At 45.1% G+C, this 20,695-nt stretch overlaps 1 protein-coding gene across 7 annotated transcripts in view; it reads right to left on the minus strand.

Annotated features, from left to right (window-relative positions):
- LOC114793568 (histone deacetylase 5-like) overlaps nucleotides 1–20,695 on the minus strand; it is a 50,288-nt gene that overhangs the window by 24,071 nt on the left and 5,522 nt on the right. For 4 of the 7 annotated variants that reach the window (XM_028985506.1, XM_028985504.1, XM_028985505.1 and 1 more), the window contains exon 1: nucleotides 12,789–13,636. In XM_028985506.1, the coding sequence (XP_028841339.1) occupies nucleotides 12,789–12,939 (151 nt within the window). In that variant the 5' untranslated portion in view covers nucleotides 12,940–13,636. Of the gene's footprint in view, nucleotides 1–12,788; nucleotides 13,637–18,894; nucleotides 19,120–19,317; nucleotides 19,390–20,695 lie in introns of those variants that run through there. The other 3 variants (XM_028985507.1, XM_028985510.1, XM_028985508.1) reach the window with 2 other exon arrangements.

The following is a 20,695-nucleotide window of genomic DNA, read 5'->3' on the forward strand; positions in this document are numbered from 1 at the left end:
TGCTGAGCAGGGAAAACATGCCACAGTGGAAGATAAATGATGCAGCCCGGCCCACAGCCCATTCTCGCAAGGCAAAAATTAATGGTCTCTGTGCTAAAATAAACACCATGCAAACACCTCAAGTTCGGAAACTGACACCCAAGGCTTTGGATTCTTTAGGCACTGAAAAGTCCACATTAAAATGCAAAGCACACTGGCTGTATTTTTACATAGTGCTAATAAAATATAAAAAAGGGGGCGGTGGTAACTGTAATACATCTGTTTTGTTGACAAAATGTCAGAGTGGAGCTCATGTGCAGGCTCCCAGTCAGTGATTAAGATTCAATAAAAAGCCACGGTTTTAACCAATAATGGTTGCTCATTCTGTTGCACCAAGTGCATGTAAGGTGGGTTTAAATCTATGGATGATTTTTTATTTTATCATATACTGCTGCCTTGGTTCTCAAACTTGTGGCACTCAGGCTCCCTCTAGTGGTACTGGCCAGGATAATCAGAGATTATTGTTAATATTATTCTAAATATCAGTGTAGTACAGAAAATATCCTCAATAATTAATAGAATGGAATATATCTTCCTGTGCAAACTAGTTTAATAGGCCTTTTCTACTATATTTGAATGCGGTTAATAGTAGCATTTCAATTATTTTTGGAGATGTATCCATAGTATTAGAGCATCTGACAAAAATCTTCTGAAATATTTAGTAATTTCATTAAAAAAAGGTAAATCTTCATACATGCTTTACACATCACATTTAAAGTAAGAAAAAATGTTTTAGGATTAGTATAAATATCATCAGAAATATCTCAAATAATTTGAATAGCTGAAGGGTTAAAGATTTATTCACAAAACAAATGTCAATTTCTTTGAGATGCAGTATTTCTGTCAGTGCAGAATGCTATTGGCTGGATCGATGACCCACACCCTCCATATCAGCAGCCCCTTACGTTTACCAACATACTAATGGTCGCACGTCTGAAATGAATTGCGGCGGAAGCATTTAGCTTACCTCGCACCGAAACGAGATTACTGCCCCGATCAGTCAGGGGGCTAAATATAGCTACCCAAGAGCAATTGACTGTGTCACCCATTTGACGTCAGTGGCGCATCCTAAACCGAGGTCATCGGGCCAACGTGCTGCTGGCGGAGCGAATTGGAGCCAAATGAGATTAGCACAGATTTCTCGAGACACCTCCGAAGAAATGAGGGTGCTTTCCATGAATGGGCTTAGAAGGCATCACTAAAATAATGCTAATGGACACTTTACTAATATAATAAAATGGTATTCGAAATGCAAAATGGTAATCTAATGGAGCACCTGCAGGACACATTCTGATTTTATGGTAAAAAAAAAAACACTGGGATCAGAAGAAATATGTTCTTTATTGGCTGCGGTTTCAAAGCAGCTCCACAGGTTGGCTGTTTTTTTCTTCTTCTTCTGTTGTGATAAAAATAAAAAAGTGGAAATGGAAGAGCAGCTGCCAAGAGAACACAAGCGAGGAGAGATGCTAAAGCCAACCGCAACAATAGCCAATCTGCCCTGCACTAATTGCAAGAATTACCCTGCAGTAAACATGTTATCACCAAGTTCAGCTACTACTGAAAATAAAACACAATCATGCTATTTTTCCAGAAGAAAAGCCAAAGTTGCCATTCTGTTAAAAGCTGAGAGCATACAACAAAAAATGGGGTGCTAAAATGAGAGATAACACCACAAAACTGCAAAGAATACACACTACCAGTCAAAAGTTTGGACATTCCTACTCCGTGGCAGTTATGGAGACTAAGATGGAGGTCTTCTGAAAAAATCCAATGCAAGAAACATGAACTGATCTTCAACCTTTCCAAATTCTCCCACACCACCCCTCTGCCACGTTCCCTCCACTGGCTCCCAGTAGCTGCACGCATCAGGTTCAAAATACTGATGCTGGCCTACAAAGCCAAACATGGAGCAGCACCATCCTACCTCACAGCCCTTATTACACCTCGCACTGCACCTTGTATACTCCGAGCCTTCAGTACTGCTCGACTGGTCCCTCCATCTCTGAAGGTAAAAGGAAGACACTCATCTAGACTCTTCTCCATCTTGGCCCCTCGGTGGTGGAATGAAGTTCCCCTCGAGGTCAGAACAGCTCAGTCACTGAGTATTTTCAAACAACAGTTCAAGGCCTTCCTCTTTAGAGAATATTTAGATTAACTTGGAACTTTCTTGTTGTCGAACTTGTGTACAGAATCTACAACAGAGTGAATAAAAATATTGTATTCATAGTTGTGGGTCCTAGTGAACTGGAATTGATCTCTTCATCGATGGTAACTTGAAAGCACGTTGTAAGTCGCTCTGGATAAGGGCATCTGCCAAATGCCTTAAATGTAAATGTAAAATGTAAATATTCAGTATCGTCTCTTTTTACCTTCATGGCTGCTTTGTTCACTATTGTCATCATTAAAAGCCCCTTCATGAGATGCTCAATAACATGCATGAATGATGAGAAACTCGACTGTTTTTTTTATTATTATTGTTTATTACATAACCTCACGTGTGTTATTTCATTGTCCTGGGTCTTCAAGTTTGTTCTATAATGTAAAAACCCATAAATGAGTATGTGCGTCCAAATTTTTGACTGGTAGTGTAACAAAAAGAGAGAGAGAGAGAGAGAGAGAGAGGGGGAGGTAAAGGAGGAAGGACAGGAAGGTAACTCCTCATTAAATATAAATGATTTTGTTGTGTAATGCCAGTGTGACGTGTCTAGGCAGAACCAGGGGGGAAGGGTGGGCAAGATTTCCGGAAGAGGAAGCCAACTAGGACTAATCAATAATAGACGGACAGACGAAAGCAAGAGCGAAAGAGAGCTCCGGGGAGGAGGGGAGGAGAACTCCAATTTACTCATCAGATTATATCTTACTCCACGGATTATTGTGATTACCTCCATGAAGAGGTGCTGAAAATAGCCTGCGGTTTCTCTCACGTCCCTCTGTCTGGACCTGTATGCGGGTTTATAGCAAACAAGATGTGCCAACTTTGGACTAATAAGAATGACAATAAGAGGTGAACGATGATTGAGTTTTTATTTTTCTGATAAACTTGATGGGCGCATGGCCCGTTTCATTTGCCGGCACTTTTATGCAGACTGCCATGGTTTGCCAATAAGGAGTCATGTGGCTGTCACACTCAATTGCGAGCTTAGAGTCGCCTAATTGTGCCCACCCCATTCGCGCACGTGTGTGAGAGTGTGTGTGCGTGCACTCGGAATATTGCGCTGCTGGGGGAGCGTAAGTCATGTTGACGGGATCCGGAGGAAGGGAGGATTTATACTAATAAAGTAATCAGAGTAATTAGGCGTGTAGGGGAGTAAAAGTAGCGCGGCGGCCAGCCAGGAGGAGTTCGAGTCGGCCCGAGGGGAGAACGGAGTTTGACAGAGTGCCTTGTCTCGCTGGTTGACGTGGGCTGGCTGTCAGCTACTAGGGAAACCCAGTGCATCTGTATGTGTGTGTGTGTGTGTGTGTGTGTCTGCACTACTCCAAGGATTTTGCTGCTTTTCACCCTACTGTTGCTTGGGTTATTTTGAGTAACTTCTCCCATGAAGCCTTGCTGCCAGCACTAAGACTCTGACACAGACGTCTGAAAAGGGATGAGAAGGGCTCTCGAGCTTGTGACTTAAAAAAAATAAAATAATAAAATGACTAGAGGCATGACAGCTCTTCCTCCTCGCCAGCTCCTCCACCAAGATGGCTGCCCACTTTCCACGGCCACTCAGCCAGCAACACGCTCTCTTGCCTCTTCCTCCCACTCCTCCTCCTCCCTCGCCTCCCCCTGCCCTCACCCATCACGTCTCTTGCTCCCAGCAGAGATTAGGCACAAGCAGCGAAAGAACACAAAGTCTGCCTATGAAAAAAGTGGGTTATAAATAACCCTGGATTAATAATGCACTGGAGGGTGGGTTGGGAGGGGGGGGGGGGGGGGGGGGGGGGGTGCGGGCGCACGCAGCGCGTTTTAAAAGTGGATGTGTCTATTCTGGGCTTTTCCACATTTTCAGGACGGAGTGTGGTGGCTCCCAGCCTGTCCCCGCTCCCCCCCGGCGCGGTCTGATATGCGGATGCCGCAGCCATGGCGACTACCGAGGGACGGAGTATTATCCCCCATCAGAGACGGGCACTGATGAAAGACGGGAAGTAACTTTCCAGCAGCACACAGCTCAGAGTCCCAAGAAGAACGGAGTACAGCATCCACCGCAACACTGGAGGGGCTTGTGAACCAAGGAGACTTTGTTCTCCTTTAAAGAATGAAAAGAGGCGTTCGTCATCTCCTTCCTCTTTTCCTGAGGCTTCCCCACCGCGCCCTGACAAAAACGAGACAGCGTAGCGGCATGTCACGCTGGTGACACAATTTGCTGACGCCATTTCTCTTGCCATGTCTCAGCAGTGTGGGTGCACTGGAGTAGACATGGATGGTTGCCACTAATATACCGGTCATGCACCCACTGCACTGCTAGTTCCCAATCTGGAAAAAGTATATGGGAACACTGGCCACGCCCTGATGGGATGCTGCTCTGGGAATTTGTGTTGTGCTGTACTAATTGTGTTTGACTTGTATACAACTAGATCCAGATAGTTGAGAAATGCTGAACATCTCACTGGTCATAGACTTTGTTCTAAAATGGACATGTGGCACGATGTGCAGTTTTACAGTGAATATAGAAATAAAACATACAATATAAACCGCATTTTCAATGTGATATTTGGTGCTACCTACTGGTATTGCATTTTTGCCTAGACGCCACATGTACATCAACAGCATTTATTTACACAATATATTATTATTTTAATTGTATTTTAATACAAGCTTCTGGATGATGGTAGGTGCTGGTCTCGACCCAAAGGACGTTAATTAATAAATGTGACCCAGGGACCTCAATGGATGGTCATTATGCCAGACAGTGGGCATAAAACACACCCATGGCCTTTTTCTGGAATTTTCTGGATGTTAGAGTGTCTTGACCTGGCAACATGCCACAGGTGGTGTGGACAACGTTAACCCGAGGATGGCGGAGAAGGCTTTGGAAAAGGGAAGCGGCCAAACATCGCTGATGGGTTTCAAGCCCTCGAGTTTTCCACGAACCAGTGCGAGTGCGAGAAAAAAAAAAAAAAAAAATGCAAACGCGGCTCCTGCAGGCTGTGAAGAGCAGCCATTTATTATTTGAGTTTCACAGGATTTCTCCCTCACAAGCCCCCCACCCCACCAACACCGCCAACCACCGCATCCCTTCTTTTTAAAGTCTGTTTAGTGGAAAGCCAGTGTGGCTTACGTCATGGTTGTTTTTCTTTAGCAACACTACACCGGCTTCTGTGAGAGAATGAGTGAGAGACAAAGAGAGAGAGAGAGAGAGAGAGAGCAAGAGAAGAGATGGAAAGAGAGAGAGAAAGCATGAATATTGCTTTCCAGAAATAGAACACAGCAACGTGTGGTAGGCAGCCCTGTCAAATTTGCTCTGCGTCCTCTCCTTGTTAGCTGCACACAGAGGAGAGGGGGGTTAGAGACAGGGGGGATAAAAAAAGAGACGGAGAGAGAGAGAAAGACAAATGAAGAAGGCTACCGCTGCTCTCGTTCAACTGTATTCACCACTAAACAGCGGCTAGAAGCTGAGCACGGAGAGGAGAGAGGAACGGAAGAGGAGATGCAGAGACCGAAAAGGTCAATACCGAGAGAAGGGATGTAGAAAGAAGGGGGGTTAAGATGCAAGAGAAAGAGAGAGAGAGAGAGAGAGAGAGTGTCTGTATCAGTCTGCTGCTGGTTGACTCGGACCGGAGGCTAAAAAGAGCGAGGTTGTAAATAGCCCGTGTGATTTATATGCCTCAGGAACCCCCTGCCTTGGCAGCGTGCACGGAGGGGGAGCTCCACGCTCTGGGAAAACAAGAAACCAGAAGTTCTTCACTGGGTGGGTGGGTGGGTGGGTGGGTGGAGAGGGAAGGGGGAGTCGGGGAGGTTGAAGTCTAAAGTTGTCTGGAGCTTTGGTGCAAAATAGATTTTCCCAGTAGACACTCCACAACCCTTCAGCCCAGAGGCCAAAGCAGCAAAGTGAACTGGAATAAAGGGGTCTGCGACTGTCTTAGAATTAGACACTGGCATTCAGACTGGATGCGTCCATATTCCCAGACAAGGCTGGGTACCAAGGCTCTCTAGGCTCGCCCTACGCTCTGCAGTGAGCTACTCCATCCATGGAAATGACCCAGGACCGCAAAAACCCAGCTCATTTTCCCATAAATCCTCGCTCTCTTTCCTAACCCACCCCAAAACACTGACCCATTCAAGCACTGGCCCGGGGATCCATGAATACAATCCCTCAAGGCTTTTACGGTGTTGCTGGCTGACACAGGGCCGTCTTCTTTTTTTTCTTCCTCAGACGTAAAAAAAAAAACGAGGCAAACGTATAGCATAAACATTCGGATGATGAAATGTCATCACTAAGTACTGGTCTGAGAGCTCGCCACTGTTTATGTGTTCTATAAATGTGCCGTCATTGACGTCAAACGCTTGCAAGGGAGGAATGTTGTTTTCTGGGTAAACTTCTATGTGTGGTGCGGAATTCATTTCATACCGCATTTCAGAAATGGGGGCAGGAAGGGCTTCTGTTTGGAAATATTACAGCTTGGATAGACTGCCCTTCTGCAGTCTACACCTCACAAAAACTAAGGCAATACAACAAGGGAGGGGGGGGATTAGAATTTTTACTGAGCTGAAAATATCTCTTGTGCCTAATTTCTGATTGTTCTACTCCGGTTTTGGAATTTTGGAGTCTGGCCCTCAAATTGCAACAATTAGAGAAGCTTCATTTTGGGATGAGACTCATGAGAAGGCTCCTAAAGGGGAGGGTGAGCCCATAGAGGGCCTCATGCTTCTTTTTAGACCACCACAATCCAGATCAGCCACAGGCCCCTTCTGGGATTCAGACAACTTTATTTGTCGGTGACAAAAATAGTCCAAGCCTTTAATGAAGTCTGACTTTCTCCTTGAGTTAAATTAGAACCCAGAGACCCGTGCCTCTCGGCCATGAGCATGCAGCTCACCCATCGCTCCTGTTTCATGTTAGCAATCGCAAAATTCCAGGAAGCGGGACACAAAGTTATACTTCCCATGAGTTCATCTGTTTGTATGGTTTTTGTTTGTTTGTTTTACTTTTCCCAAGTTAGGACCTCGTGCAACTCGCTTTCACTGTGTTACCCTATGCTGTTACCCTAAGGGACAAGACCCAGTAATGAGACTGTCAGATAAATGTTTTGTATAAATGACTTAATTATTTATTGAGTTTCCTACCGCTTGTCACAATGTCATTAGCCAAGGCTTATAAGAGTCTACAGCCTGTCAGAAATCCCTGTAAAGGTGTAGGTATCAGTCAGGTTCCACGACACAGGCTGTAGGTAGATCCTAGGGCTGATCAAATTTTAATTTCAATTATGATTTTGGCTTAAAACAATTACAAACAAAAACTGCCCATGCATTACTTATAAATTATTTTATTTGTTTTTTTTTTTTAAGAAAATTGCAGTTAGACTGAATGTCATTTTTCTACATTCACCGGTCCAGTTTAAAACTCTCCACAGGCTTCACTATAGTAAAGTTAAACTGTCTCAAATTTATCCTCCTACAAATGAAACTGGCGACTGATGTCACAGAAAATTAGGCAAACGTAGTTCACGTATTCTGGATATTCCCTAAGATTGCAGACTTCCTGTCATCTGTATTTCGGCTGCTGAATGAAGCTTTTAACTGGAACTTAAGTGCGGAAATAGCTGTATTTGGGGATTCTGGGGTAGATTGACCCCAAAACATATAAAAATTATTTAATTAGAAAAATATTGCTGTCATGGAAATCACCTCACCCTCCAAATATATTTGAGAGGCTCACTGACCTCATTCTTACATTTAAAGCTTGACAATATCAATACATTTATATTTATAAATTCATATTTTTAGTTTGAAAAAAATGGTCTCTCTCCATGGACTTATAGCACTGGCAGACCTAATCTGTTTTTAAATATGGCGGTATGAAAAGCTCTATTTTCATTTATGGCACATGCGTTTTTTGTTGTGGGTTGTTTCAGAAATGTTTATGTGAAATTGTATATCAAACTAATAGTAACTGTTGCAACCTAATGTCAATGTACCTGATGATGTTAAATAAAAATCAATATTTTTAATAATCCTGATTTTAATATTGCCTGAAATGACCTAAAAAACAAACAAACCAAAAAAATAAACAAAGCATTCCCTCTTGAAATGCACGACTCCGGACAGAAAGTGCGAGGACCTGCCTCTAAATCTGAGCATCCGTCCTTGACAGTGAAGGAGGCTGGGGAATGCCATTCAGACCCACGCACCCTGAGATCGCTGCGCTCAGTGACAGCATGAGCATTCAATCACACTCTCCAGCAGCTGCGATTGGCAGAGCAGAAGCTGGTCTCTATATTTGCACAGTCCGTCAGCCTAACAAGAGCCTGTGGACAAGGAGTTATCCTGGGTGACTGGACAGGAGTGTGTGTGACACCAGAGCCTCCCAAGGCACATGTCCTCGCTGCACTAGAGCACCATGTGGTATGTTTGTAGCTATACAATATAGTATGATATATATATAGTATAGTGGCTTCTGATAAATCTAGCGATTTCGGCCTGATATGCACCCACAGAAAGCAGTAGTACAAAGGCACCCACAGTCACACAGGAAACTTCAGTTGTATCACCTGATACCTTCAGAATGAACTACTCGCTCAGACTAACATATCCATTACAGGGTGTCCTACAATTCCTACCGGGCTGCGGAACACAGCAACCTCCATACATCAACACCTAACCCCTCACCTACTGTTTGTCTGAAATAACACCTCGACCTCTAAATATAACTCTGTCAGCCATAATAGGGCGATACTCTAATAACCCGGACTAAAATTAGGCAACAGTAAAATGAGACAAGTCCCCGGTGGATATTCATAGTGCACCTGGCAATGAGCAGCCCAATCACATGTAATTTAGGTATCATAATTCATTCAGTATGAGTATGAGTCCATTAAGAGTATCACGGACTACACAGCGAAAAGAAACTGACCACACACACCACCCGGATGGCACTGATGGCATCTAGGTTGTTTTTTTTTTTAGATAATGTCTCATTTTTATTTGAATTAGGTGCAAATTTCACGAGGAATTGGGTGCTTTTAGTGAATTTTGACAAGTGAAAATGTAGTTATATGCTCCACTGTGGAGATTATATACCGGATATATGCAAAAGTCAGACGGATACAAATGGGCACAGAATCGAATCCAATACCGCTGCCCTTTGCGCGTAGTCTGTGGCAGGTGGTTATAAAGGATAAAAATATACGCACAGGCTTATTCATCCTTGACCCTCTTTGCCACTCCCCTCCATAATTTGCACCCCACCCTTGCATCCAGACCCCGTGTGCAACTATGTGGGGCTGGTAAACAGGCGTGACATGCCAGCAGCTCATTATAGCACTGGAACACGGGTTGGGGAGGGGTTGGACGGGGGTTGACATGCAGTTGGGATGTGGGATGGCTAATTTTAGGGGTTACTTATTTTAGCAGCCTCGTGGAAGAAAACATACTTGGGTACGCAAATAATACCACGGATGTTTCTCTGAAATTCCTTATCCCAAAGGTGTCCCATTATGGACGTGCAACTTGCGGCCTTGGTTTCGACGTGCCATTTCACCTTTACATGAACTTGGAGTGTATGGAACGCCAAAGTGTTCAAAATTAAATAAATAACGAAGGCACAATGAAATAAAAAAAACGAAAATAAGACAATGATATATAATGACAACATAAAATTGTGAAACACATTTTGATATACAGCTAATTATTGTTAAATATATAGCACTAATTATTATTAAATATTTTTTACCCAACAATACAGATTATTTCAGAGGCATATTATTTTATTTCAGCCTTTTTTCTGAATCTGTATTTCATTTCAAAATGCCACTCTTCCCAATGGCTTTTTTATGTCATAATGTGACTTTTCAGCATAATGACTTTGTCTGTCAATCAGTGCCAGCGGGATGGACCTGACCTTTATCATTAGTTTTTCTGCATAACTGCTTGCCTGACTGCTTATACCGCTAGTTCAAAAGTCACAGAGGATGGTGGACTGACCTGAACTTTGATCAGTTCTGCTTATTTTATCAGATCAAACAGAGGAATAATTTGCAGGTAGAATCTGTTTTGAGTTGTTTAGTTCAGTGGTTTCCAAACCTTTTTCCCCTGAAGCCCTCCTGCCTTATTGTCCTTGTTTTACACTGCAGGCAATATATAGTCTACATTAGAGTTGTAATCGACCCTAAAAAGTTCGACGCGACATGGCCCGAGATCAACCAAATTCAGCCTGAGCCCGATCCGACTGTTATGCCGTGTGATACATTTAAATAAATGGCACAGTCAGCGTGGGTTTCTCGACTCAAACTTAAGTGGTTTTAAAAATTGCATCTTTACAATTCTAATTTTGGTAACCTTAGATCAGATTAATTTGTGCGGACCAGGTTGGGAATGACTATTCTAAGCAATTAGCAACGTCTCTGAATAACTCAGAAACTGACTTCTCGCTTGCAGCCATGACCTTCACAAATGTCGTTACACGTGTAACTTTATTCCCGTGGTTACGTTTTATTTTGCTGCTTACTGCATAGGAGAACGCATTGCAGCAGAAGACCTAAATTGACATTTGTGCTATTGCTTATGTCTTATGTATTGTATTGTATGTCTTATGTATGTATTGCTTATGTATTACGCTGCCCTGTTGCAACCCAGGGTCCACTAGTGAAGAGAAAACTACATCATGAGATTTTGAAGATCAGAGGAGAAGGTTTGTAGTGGTTCAGGGGACTTTTTCTTTTAACGAAACCATTGCATTTTAGTCATAAAGGTCTCCAGTTTCCCATGCTCACATCTTGTATTCGGTTCCATACATAATTACAGGGATGCTGGTCATATGAAACCAGTGCCTGTGGTCACTGTTTTAAAACATTAATATGCAAAGAATGAAAAGAAATTCTGCGTCAGCTTGACCCAAATCCATTTACAATCAGGCAAAACTTTCAGATAGTGCTCAAGCAAACAAAAGGATGCAGTATGTTATGTCCTCAGTGACGCAGGGGGGGATTAGAAAACCTGAGGTTACACCAGGGTTAAAAGGGGCGGCTAAACTGCGTGAAACCATTATGAAACGTCATGTGATGCAGGAGCCAGATACACAAGGGACCCTGTTTAGAGGGAAAGAGCTGTTCATGACCTTGTACTATCATGACCCGTCTCACTGTATGACACTGACATCACTGTACCACCATCCTGGCAGTCCACAGGGAAAATCAATGACAGGACTTGTACCCACTGGGAACTCGGCTGGCTGTTGAAAAGCACAAAGATGGGAGCTGGGGAATAACTGCTAGGAGGAAGTAACACGACAATCGGCAAACAGAATGACGAACCTCCTTTATATTACATGTCTGATGGGATGCAATTTTGTGCTCAATTCTAACCACAGGGACTCAGCAACCCATTGACCATTAGCCTGCTTATCACTTTCGACAAAATAAGAGGGCAGACCCATAGATTTATTTTGGGATATTTCTGGAAATTTAATTCCCTAAAGCAGGATTAGCTGTCATATGGTTAGATTGCTAGTTACTGATGGGAAAACAGGCTAAGGCAACAATCGGTCATCCATTTTGGTTGCAAATCTGTAATCCTGCTAATCCATAATGATTCGCTTTTCAGTTACATAATCAAGGTTCATTTAATTAAAAGCACCCCATATGCTCAAGGTAGTCCAATCGCCAATGCAGGCTTTGTTATTTCTCTAACACTATATTTAGTGCACACCCCTTTCTGTGCACACCCACAGTCATCTTTCAGTTCTGTAATGAAAGTTTTTGTCCGATGACAAAACAAAATGCATTCTTGAATAACTGCAACAAAATGAGTACTGATCCATATGCATTTCATGCTAATAGATGTCATTAGTATGACCAAAGCAGTTTGAGATAATTATTTAAAAGGCCTATTGCATTAGGGGAAATAAATGGTGCAGGATGATTGGAGTCCCACTCTTAAAACTCTGGAGCAGATCTCCATTCCAAAAACTGACTACATTCGCAATGCAACTCTCCCTTCCATTTCTCTCAGTGTGAATGCTTTCAATCACCTGTAAATCTATTTAAATTAATATCAATTTCATTAAGTAGCCTCAGAAAATCAGACCATCAGAAAGAAGTCAGAGGATTTGTTTGAACAGGTGTTGAGTACACAAGGCAAAGTGTGAATGCGGGGGGGGGGGGGGGGGGGGGGGGGGGGGGGCGATGTGCGGCGGCTCTACACCCGCAATAGTGCACGGGTCAGTGATGGACTAGGGACGGGAAAACCATGACGTCACCGCGGATGAGGATATACGAAGACTAAAATACATACGGACGAACAAACACAAAACAAGCACGTATTGACAGGTACGCCGAACGCTGCTTCACGTAGAAAAGCCAAGTCCTCCACGATCCTGACTTTCTAGGCAGTGTGCATTTTCAGCTACCTCTGCGGCCACCTACTCTGTTTGCACCAAAACAAAAAAAGTTGAGCCAGACATAACGGCAGACGCAGCGAGACAAAACAAAACTCCCAATTGTGTCTTCAAAATAAATAAGTAGCTACATAAACAAAGGCTTAGCGGTCTAACAACTTAAAGCGGCCCCTGCCACCTTGACCGCGTCTGTTCCCCCTGCCCGCTGGCACTCACCGTTGCTGGGCATGGCAGACACGCGGGACTGCGCAAGCAGCTCCAGCGGCTGCTCCCTACTGGAGACGCTGTCGGAGGAGAAGCAGGATTCTGTCTCGTAGATCGTCTGCAACATTGCGCACAGCCCCGGCACGATGGGCCTCAAAAGCATGCCAGTCTTAAGGTGTGTGTCCAACACTCGCAGCGGGGAAAAAAGGGGTAAATAACCGCGTGAACTTGAGCGATCAAGTCCGACGCCGCTTTGCTGCGCAGGCGAAAACAGTTTGAAGAACCGAGTTGTACAAGGAGGCGAGGGAAAAAGCTTCACTTTAGAACAGCGCTGCCAGCTCCATCCCTTATCTACTGTAAAGCAAGCTGATGTAGGAGACAACTGATTGTGGTCCCTTTCATTTCCATGGCCAGAAATAAGTCGGGGACGTCGGGTTAAAAACACAATCTCTCCATGCACACAGGCTGCAGGGGAAAAAGGCAATCTTTCCTCAAGGAAGAGAAAAGTCACAGGGGACTCTACGAGCGGACGAGTGCGTGACGGGAAATACGCAAAGTACCAGAAAGCGAAGTCGTAATCCACATCATCTTTTTAAGAGGCTGAAAAAAAAAAAAAAATGCAAAAACTCGTTCGGTGTAAAAAGTAAAAAACTGAGAAAAGAGAATCCCAACGTGTCCAGAGGTAAAAAGTGTGTCCCTCCGGGGTATCAGACGTGTTCGCCTGATGCTTCTGGTCGGAACGAGTCCGCATACGTCCACATGCAAGCTGGAGAAAGTAGATCACTAGGAGACTGTGGGAGACGGCGTTCTAGTGCGAGAGCGAGACAGCCGGCTGTAGGACGCTCGGAGCGCTGGCCTCCTACCCTCTCTTTCTCCTTCTCCTCCCCCCCCCCCCCCCCCCCTTCTTGCTTCCTCCTTTCCGTCTACGGAGCAACGCACACCCACAAGAGTCCCACAACCCCACTCAGAGGCTGAAAGGGGGACCTCTACACGCAGGAAGACGAGGAGCGCCACGTGAAAACGCCGTCAGACGGCCTCCGGTTCCCGATTCCTCTCGCGGGTCTAATCTGTCGTTCTGCGTGCTGCGGGCTCCACACCCCCTGCCGTCCCGGGGAGCGCAGACGTACCGCGGCAGCGCGGCAGAGTTTACAAACAGACTGGGCTGCTCCGGCCAGCTGGAAATAGCAGCTGAGCGGCAGGGGAGGGGCGGGTCGCGCTATAAATAGCGCCGGGCGCTGCGAGCGCTCTCGGCGTGGAGGGGAGGAGTCGGAGGAAGGCGAGAGAGGCGGGGGGGAGCAAGAGACGCCGGGGTGTGGACAGGGCTCTTTCATGCAAATAACACGGAGCCAATCAGACGTCCCGTCTCCTCAGCCAATGAGACTTGGCCGTGGTGGCTGAGGTGGCGGGGGCCACTGCTACAAACCTGAGCGACAGCGCTGGAGGACATGAAAAAGCAAATGACTCATAAAAAGAGACAGCGAGCGGCGAAAAAACACGAGGCAATATCTCGATGATGGGCCGAACCGTTATTTTACCATCCTGGCACGGCGGTGTCACACAACCGCAGAGGCTGCACCACAAGATTACACACGCCCACACGGCCCATCTTTTACAATAAAGACCTTGAATGGAGGGCACGAGTGACAGAAACATACGGGTTAAATACACTTAAGTGCATTACCCATGTTGGCGCCGTCCAAAGATTACCGAAAGAACTGCATCAGCAATTGATCTGGCAGAAGTAGGTTAACCATCTACGGCCATCTGTCCAGGAGGGCTAACTGAAGTCCAGTCGTCTGTCTCACCGCGTAGGCTGCTGCACCGGATACTAGGAACGCCGCTCTCTCCCGGCCCATAAAGCAAAAAAGCCAAACAGTTGTTCAAAATGTCACACTTTTTTTACGGAGACACGGAGCGGTGCGGAGACCGATACAGCAGCTTTTGTGAACACTACAGGGACAATCATTTCCCAAAGTCAGGATCAAAATGACCTTATGCGCCAAGCACACGGGACAGTGCGGCCAGTCCCAAAACGAGCCCGGAGCACACACTGTGGAAGCATCTGGAATGTTAGTCGGTCTTTGTGGGCCAGGCATCGCGTGGAGCCGATCCAAAGGAACAATCCAAAACCTCAGATGGAGCTAAATTAACCCCGTTCCACTTTATTCTTAGAGCACCTCGGGCCACTGCACCATTCTGATGATGGCATGGCGTGGTCAGGGAGGGTGACTTTCAGATGGCTCTCAGAGATCAAGGGACAAGGCTTGTCCAGCACCCGCAGCGCAAAAGCCACGGGGATTCTGCACAAAGGTGGGAGAGCGTTTTGTCCGAAACAATCTGCCGGGCTGCGCGGTCGGAGTGGGCAGGCGAGCAGACGGTGGCTAAATTAGCTCAAAAGGGGCTGTGCCAAACTTGGCTACCAACCAGCTAACTCACAAGTCAGAAGTCCCTGGGTGAGGCACTTCCTGACAGACTGACCCCACTTGTCCATCCACTCGTTCAGCTTTCATTCAGTCCTAGTAATCTAGGATGCGGGGAGAGATAAAGAGGCGGAAGTTGGGAAGGGCGCAGTTCTGGTGAGGTACTGACAACCCCAAAAGTATTCCTTGATTTGTCCACACTAATTCGCTCAAACATCTAAATTCCACGTGTTACCGGTGGATTCCCAGCGCTGCCAGCTAAGCCCTGATCATCTTCCCAATTTAAGGCGGTGGAGTGGTAATTGGACTGGAGGTTGGGTTGAGGAACCAGCCGAAGATCTCACCAGTCCAGCTAGTTCTGGTCTCTTAACATTACAATCCAGTTACCCCTGCTATTTATAGGTTGGTGTACCCTTTGTAACGTTACAACATAAGCTGCCGTTTATATTTAGCCACAGGAGTGTGGGTGGGGGGGGATTCTGCTTTATTTCTCAGTAAACTATGTTGCTGCATGGTTAATGTCAAGACGTCCATGCCTTCAGCCAGGTCTGACCTATTTCAACTCACCCACAAGCAGAAAAGGCCACCAACGTTCAGGTCAGCATCAATACCCCAAATAACAAAAACCACGTAAAATACACATGCAATTCTGCATCAAATGCACAGGAGACGCAAATAATCAATGTGTGCAGTGATGAATCACTTGCTCATTCAATCAGACAAGACTGTAGGTAGCTTTGATGTTGAAAGTTCGAAAAGCACAGAAAAACTGTAATGCAGTAAAAGAAATATCCCTTTTTTAAGGAGGAATTGCTTCTCCAAGATAATGCTATGAGCAGATCGCCAACCCAATGCGAAACGGAGACAAGAAACAACCACTGCAATAACCATGAGCCAGTGCACAACGGCAGATAAACTACCAGCTCCAACAAATATGCGGTTGATGAACAAACTGTCAAAATCTTCATTACCGCGAGCATTTCTCCCTGAGACCCTGTGAATACTTGGTCAGAATTCACAATCAACGCTGTCCTGTCTGCTGTGCTCAATCGCATTGACAGAGCAGTCTGACCAGCGGCTTCCATGACTGGATGAGAGTCATTTTTTTTTACACGTTATGCAGATGAATAAATATCAGTCTGCAGACGTCATGCGTTCGGCTGTTTATATGTCGGGACGCTGTGATTTAATATGGCATATTTGATATTCTAAACAAGTACAGCCACCCACCCACACACACATAATCAATACTAGAAAAACAAGGACCTACATGTACAAGGACATCATTAGCATACAGAGAGTTTGCTGCACCCTCTTGATTACAGGCAACCAAACAACCATTTTTAGGTGCATCATTTGATGACTCATATTAAGGCATGGACAGATGCACTCACAACACACACACACACACACACACACACACACACACCCAGCGTAGAGATTCACTCTCCTCAAATAGAACACAGCGATGACTCATTCCCTGCTCAGTCCCAGCTGCAGTGCAGCTAACGCACACACACACACACACACACACACACACAGAGTTTTTTATTTATTTATTTCCCTGTATTCAGAAATTAATGCTCTTTGGTAATGACTGTTAACCCAGGATCTGAGACTGAGACCGACCAGAGACGGCAACACAGTTCCGTCTGCCCCCCTTTCAGAAACGATGCAGGGACGGAAGCCTGAGAAGCACTGATGGCATTTCCAGCTCTAGGACAACAAATTGGGGACCGTGGTAATGTGAGTGTTTTATACTGAGCGTGGCAAATTATTCACAACCTGTTATGGCAACGCAGGTCATGCGTGTAGGTTACATGTGCAGAGAAGGGAAGGAATTGTTGCAGGCGCAGGAAACGGAGAGGGAGAACGTCTGCTGCCCGCTCCTGAGGTTGCCGTGTCGATTAAAATCAACAAGCCTCCGCAGGGGTGTCAGAATGACAAACTCTAATGGATCGCCATTCCAGAGACCTTCAGTTGCACACATGATGCTAATTATCTTATATTAGTTCCATCACCGACATATCCAGAAACAAAATGAAAATCCTCAAAATAATATTATAATAAAAAAAAAAAACGGCATGGCATAAATCAACGAACGGCAATAACAACAAGCCCCGTATGAATCAGTCTGCAGGTCCTTCACTGTATATTTGGGCTGTACAGATATCAACGTGTGTGCATCGCGGTTCCATTTGAAAAGGATTTACCCGAGCTACTGAACCATTTACAAGTATCCCATTTTATACCGTATCCTGGATAGGCTGGTTGGCGTCCATTAGAGCCGTTAAGTGGTAGTCATGTTTAGATTTTACTGCACTAGCCGTACATTAATATGTTACCCAGGGGACAACACAGACAGTCAATTACAGTACACAGGCCTAGTCACTGGCTAGTGACCTTACAAGAGCTCCTTTCAGGGAGACTGAGGACATTTCTGTTAACAAATTCATTACCTGCTATTTCTGCCGTCCTCATCTCAGACTGAGCCTCCTTGGTGACCAAAAAGGAAGTGACGTAAATGTGGCAACATAAAAGCTATTCTGGGTCGGAAAGTGTTTTATTTTATTTATTTATTTAATTGCAAGAGGTACGTACACAATTTTGCATAAAAGCAAGTGACTTTCACACAGCAGTGCTCTCAGAATCTGTACAGAAGTGTACACATGACATGAATAAGTGATGCGAGTGCATTTGGTGACGTATGCAAATCAGACAGGCAGGGAAAATACAATGCTGTTTTTAACAACAGACTTGTTAAAAAAAGAATCTTAAGTGAACGCAGGCCTTCAATCTCCCTCTGATGAGGAGTGCTCAACAACAAGAGGGTTGCCACGGTACCCAGTGGCATTCAAAGACGTCATAAGGGGGGTGGGGGGGTTAATAAAGGTCTGGTCGGTCGTCATTCGTTCTAATTATAAACCCCAGAGAGTGGGAGAAAGGGAAGAGAGGGGAGAGGGAGAAAGAGAGGGACACAGCAGAGGAAAGGAAGGAGGAAACGAAGCGACAGAAGACAAAGAGAACTGCTACCTGACAAGAAGCTAAGCTAAGAGAAAGGAAATGATGGGGGGAGTGAAAAAAGGAAGAGGAAGTTAGAGGCCTGAGAGGAACAGAGACGAGTAGGACAGTTAAAAGGGCAGAGCATTCACAGGCTATGTAAACATGCAAACAGTGATCCTGGCAAAGGTCACAGATTCGGGAGGAGCTTCGTTTCACCCAGTCATTAAAATATAATCCAATCAGAGGGGGACAAAAAGCCTTTAACAAAATATTCTAATGATCTGTTTTGTTCTTTTGAACAGCTTCACAATGAAACAAGCACAACAGATGACATTTACAGAGAACCGGAAAGTTCATTCAGCTCCTCAGCAGGATGAACTTGAGTTCAGTGGGCACTCTGTACTAGCGTTGGAGAAAATGTAGGCAAATCTAGTGTACAATGTGTGGACAATTCTGCTTCTCCACAAATTAAAGGAGATTCTGACAATCAAAAACCTCTTGAACAGGTCTCAACCCGGGAATGGCTGTGCTCATTACAGAAGCCATGCTCCGTTGCTCCTCAAAGATTCGTGTGTTATTTTGGAGAGTGCAACCTTTGCACTATGACCTTTGATCTATGAACCGATGTGTCACTTGACCTTCTAATCAGCCTATGGGCATATTGTGAAGATTGTGCACGTGCTTTTCATTTTTACCTGGTGTTTTCGGAGAGTTCATGGATGGCAAAGCTGCCAAAGATCCTGTTTGCCTGCAGCTCTGATTCAGGCTGAAGAGGATGCAGGCTGGTGTACCAATGGTTAAACGAGGCAGAGGTTGTGTGGGATTATGGAGGCTGATGGGCACTGTGGGCAGGAGGCACTAAAGTGGATCTTCAGCTTCAGCCATGACTTCAGACCTCAGCTGGATCATGGGTGGGGTCTCTAGAACGGAAGAGAGATTTAGGTCTACTTTAGGCTCAAACTGTATCATTATAGACAGGAAACTTGTTTAAATATATCATGAGGTTTGTCTGTGCAAAGTTTCTGCATTTGGTGACATCAATAATTAAGATGAACGCGCTGACTCGGCTAAACAAACATTTTCCAAAGGATGATCAGTCACATGTAATTACCACTCACAAGTTCAAAGATGAGCTGCATCCAACTCCCCCTCCATTCAATCTCTCTCCACTTCACTCCCCATCTACAGGACTACAAATAATTCATAAAAAAGGCTTTTGAAAGGTACCTAAAAAAAACGAGACATTCACCGTGATCAAAGGACAGTATATTTTTTTCACTGTGGCATTAATGAAATGAAAAGGCACGTGTCAGAGCCTGATAGATGTTGAAGATGGCATTGGAGAAGGTGACAAATTACATTTTCTCTCCTAGGGGGATTAGTCAGATCACCTCCCACGAAAAAAGGCATTCATGAAAGTGTTAATGGGATGAATCATGCTGCCTCTGGTCTGCGGAGAGACAAGAGAAACAGCTGCAATGCAATAACACTCCCTCTGTCTCACAGCTAGAAAACGCGCGCACACACACACACACACACATACACACACACACACACACACACACATACACAAGCTTCATCCTACCTGGCAGAGGGATGACCATTCTCTCATTCCTGTCTACCTGGATCTGCCCTGGACAGGTGACCAGTTGCATTGTTAAGGTTGGAAATGTCATTTATTAAATTATATATAATACAATAAATAAATAAAAATGCGAATGTGACAGGGCCACACCAAACATCACTGACCGTATAAAAAGGCTAAATGAAAATCCAGCGACATGCTTTACTCAAGCTGACCGTAGTTTGGTGACATTTGCATCAATACGACTGATGTTAAAGATGCAGAAGCCATATCTGGATGCAGTGTGTGAAGACCTGACCAGACTGTGACTGTGAAACCGTCCAATCACAGTGCCATCTCAGGGAAACGCCGCCTCTACGGTGCATTCTGCAGCTCTTCTGCACCCCTAAAGCAGTACTCATTCACGTAGGGTGGGGGGGCTCGCCTTGCCTTCCTGTCCTTGGAGAGGGTCCTCTGGCCCCACCTAATGGTTAGAACGCACCATTGCAGAACCAAGCACACGCGGTGTTACCAGCAGAACTCGACCTTCTGCACCTGTACCCGAGCGAGCAGCAATGCAGCAGAGTAGCTGCCTCCAAACAGAACAGGTTTCAAGCTTTACCCTCCTGAAACTTAGTAATGCCGTAAGTAGCATCTAAAAAGGGTGGTAGTAGCCTAGTGGGTAACACACTCGCCTATGAACCAGAAGACCCAGGTTCAAATCCTGCTTACTACCATTGTGTCCCTGAGCAAGACACTTAACCCTGAGTTGCTCCAGGGGTGGACTGTCCCTGTAACTACTGATTGTAAGTCGCTCTGGATAAGGGCGTCTGATAAATGCTGTAAATGTAAAATGTAAATGTAAAAACAGGAACTAGATGACACCACAATTGAGGGGAGTGGCTTCACAGACACGAGAGCTCATCGGTTCC

This window comes from Denticeps clupeoides, chromosome 7 (genome assembly GCF_900700375.1).
Source record: "Denticeps clupeoides chromosome 7, fDenClu1.1, whole genome shotgun sequence".
NCBI lineage: Eukaryota > Metazoa > Chordata > Actinopteri > Clupeiformes > Denticipitidae > Denticeps > Denticeps clupeoides.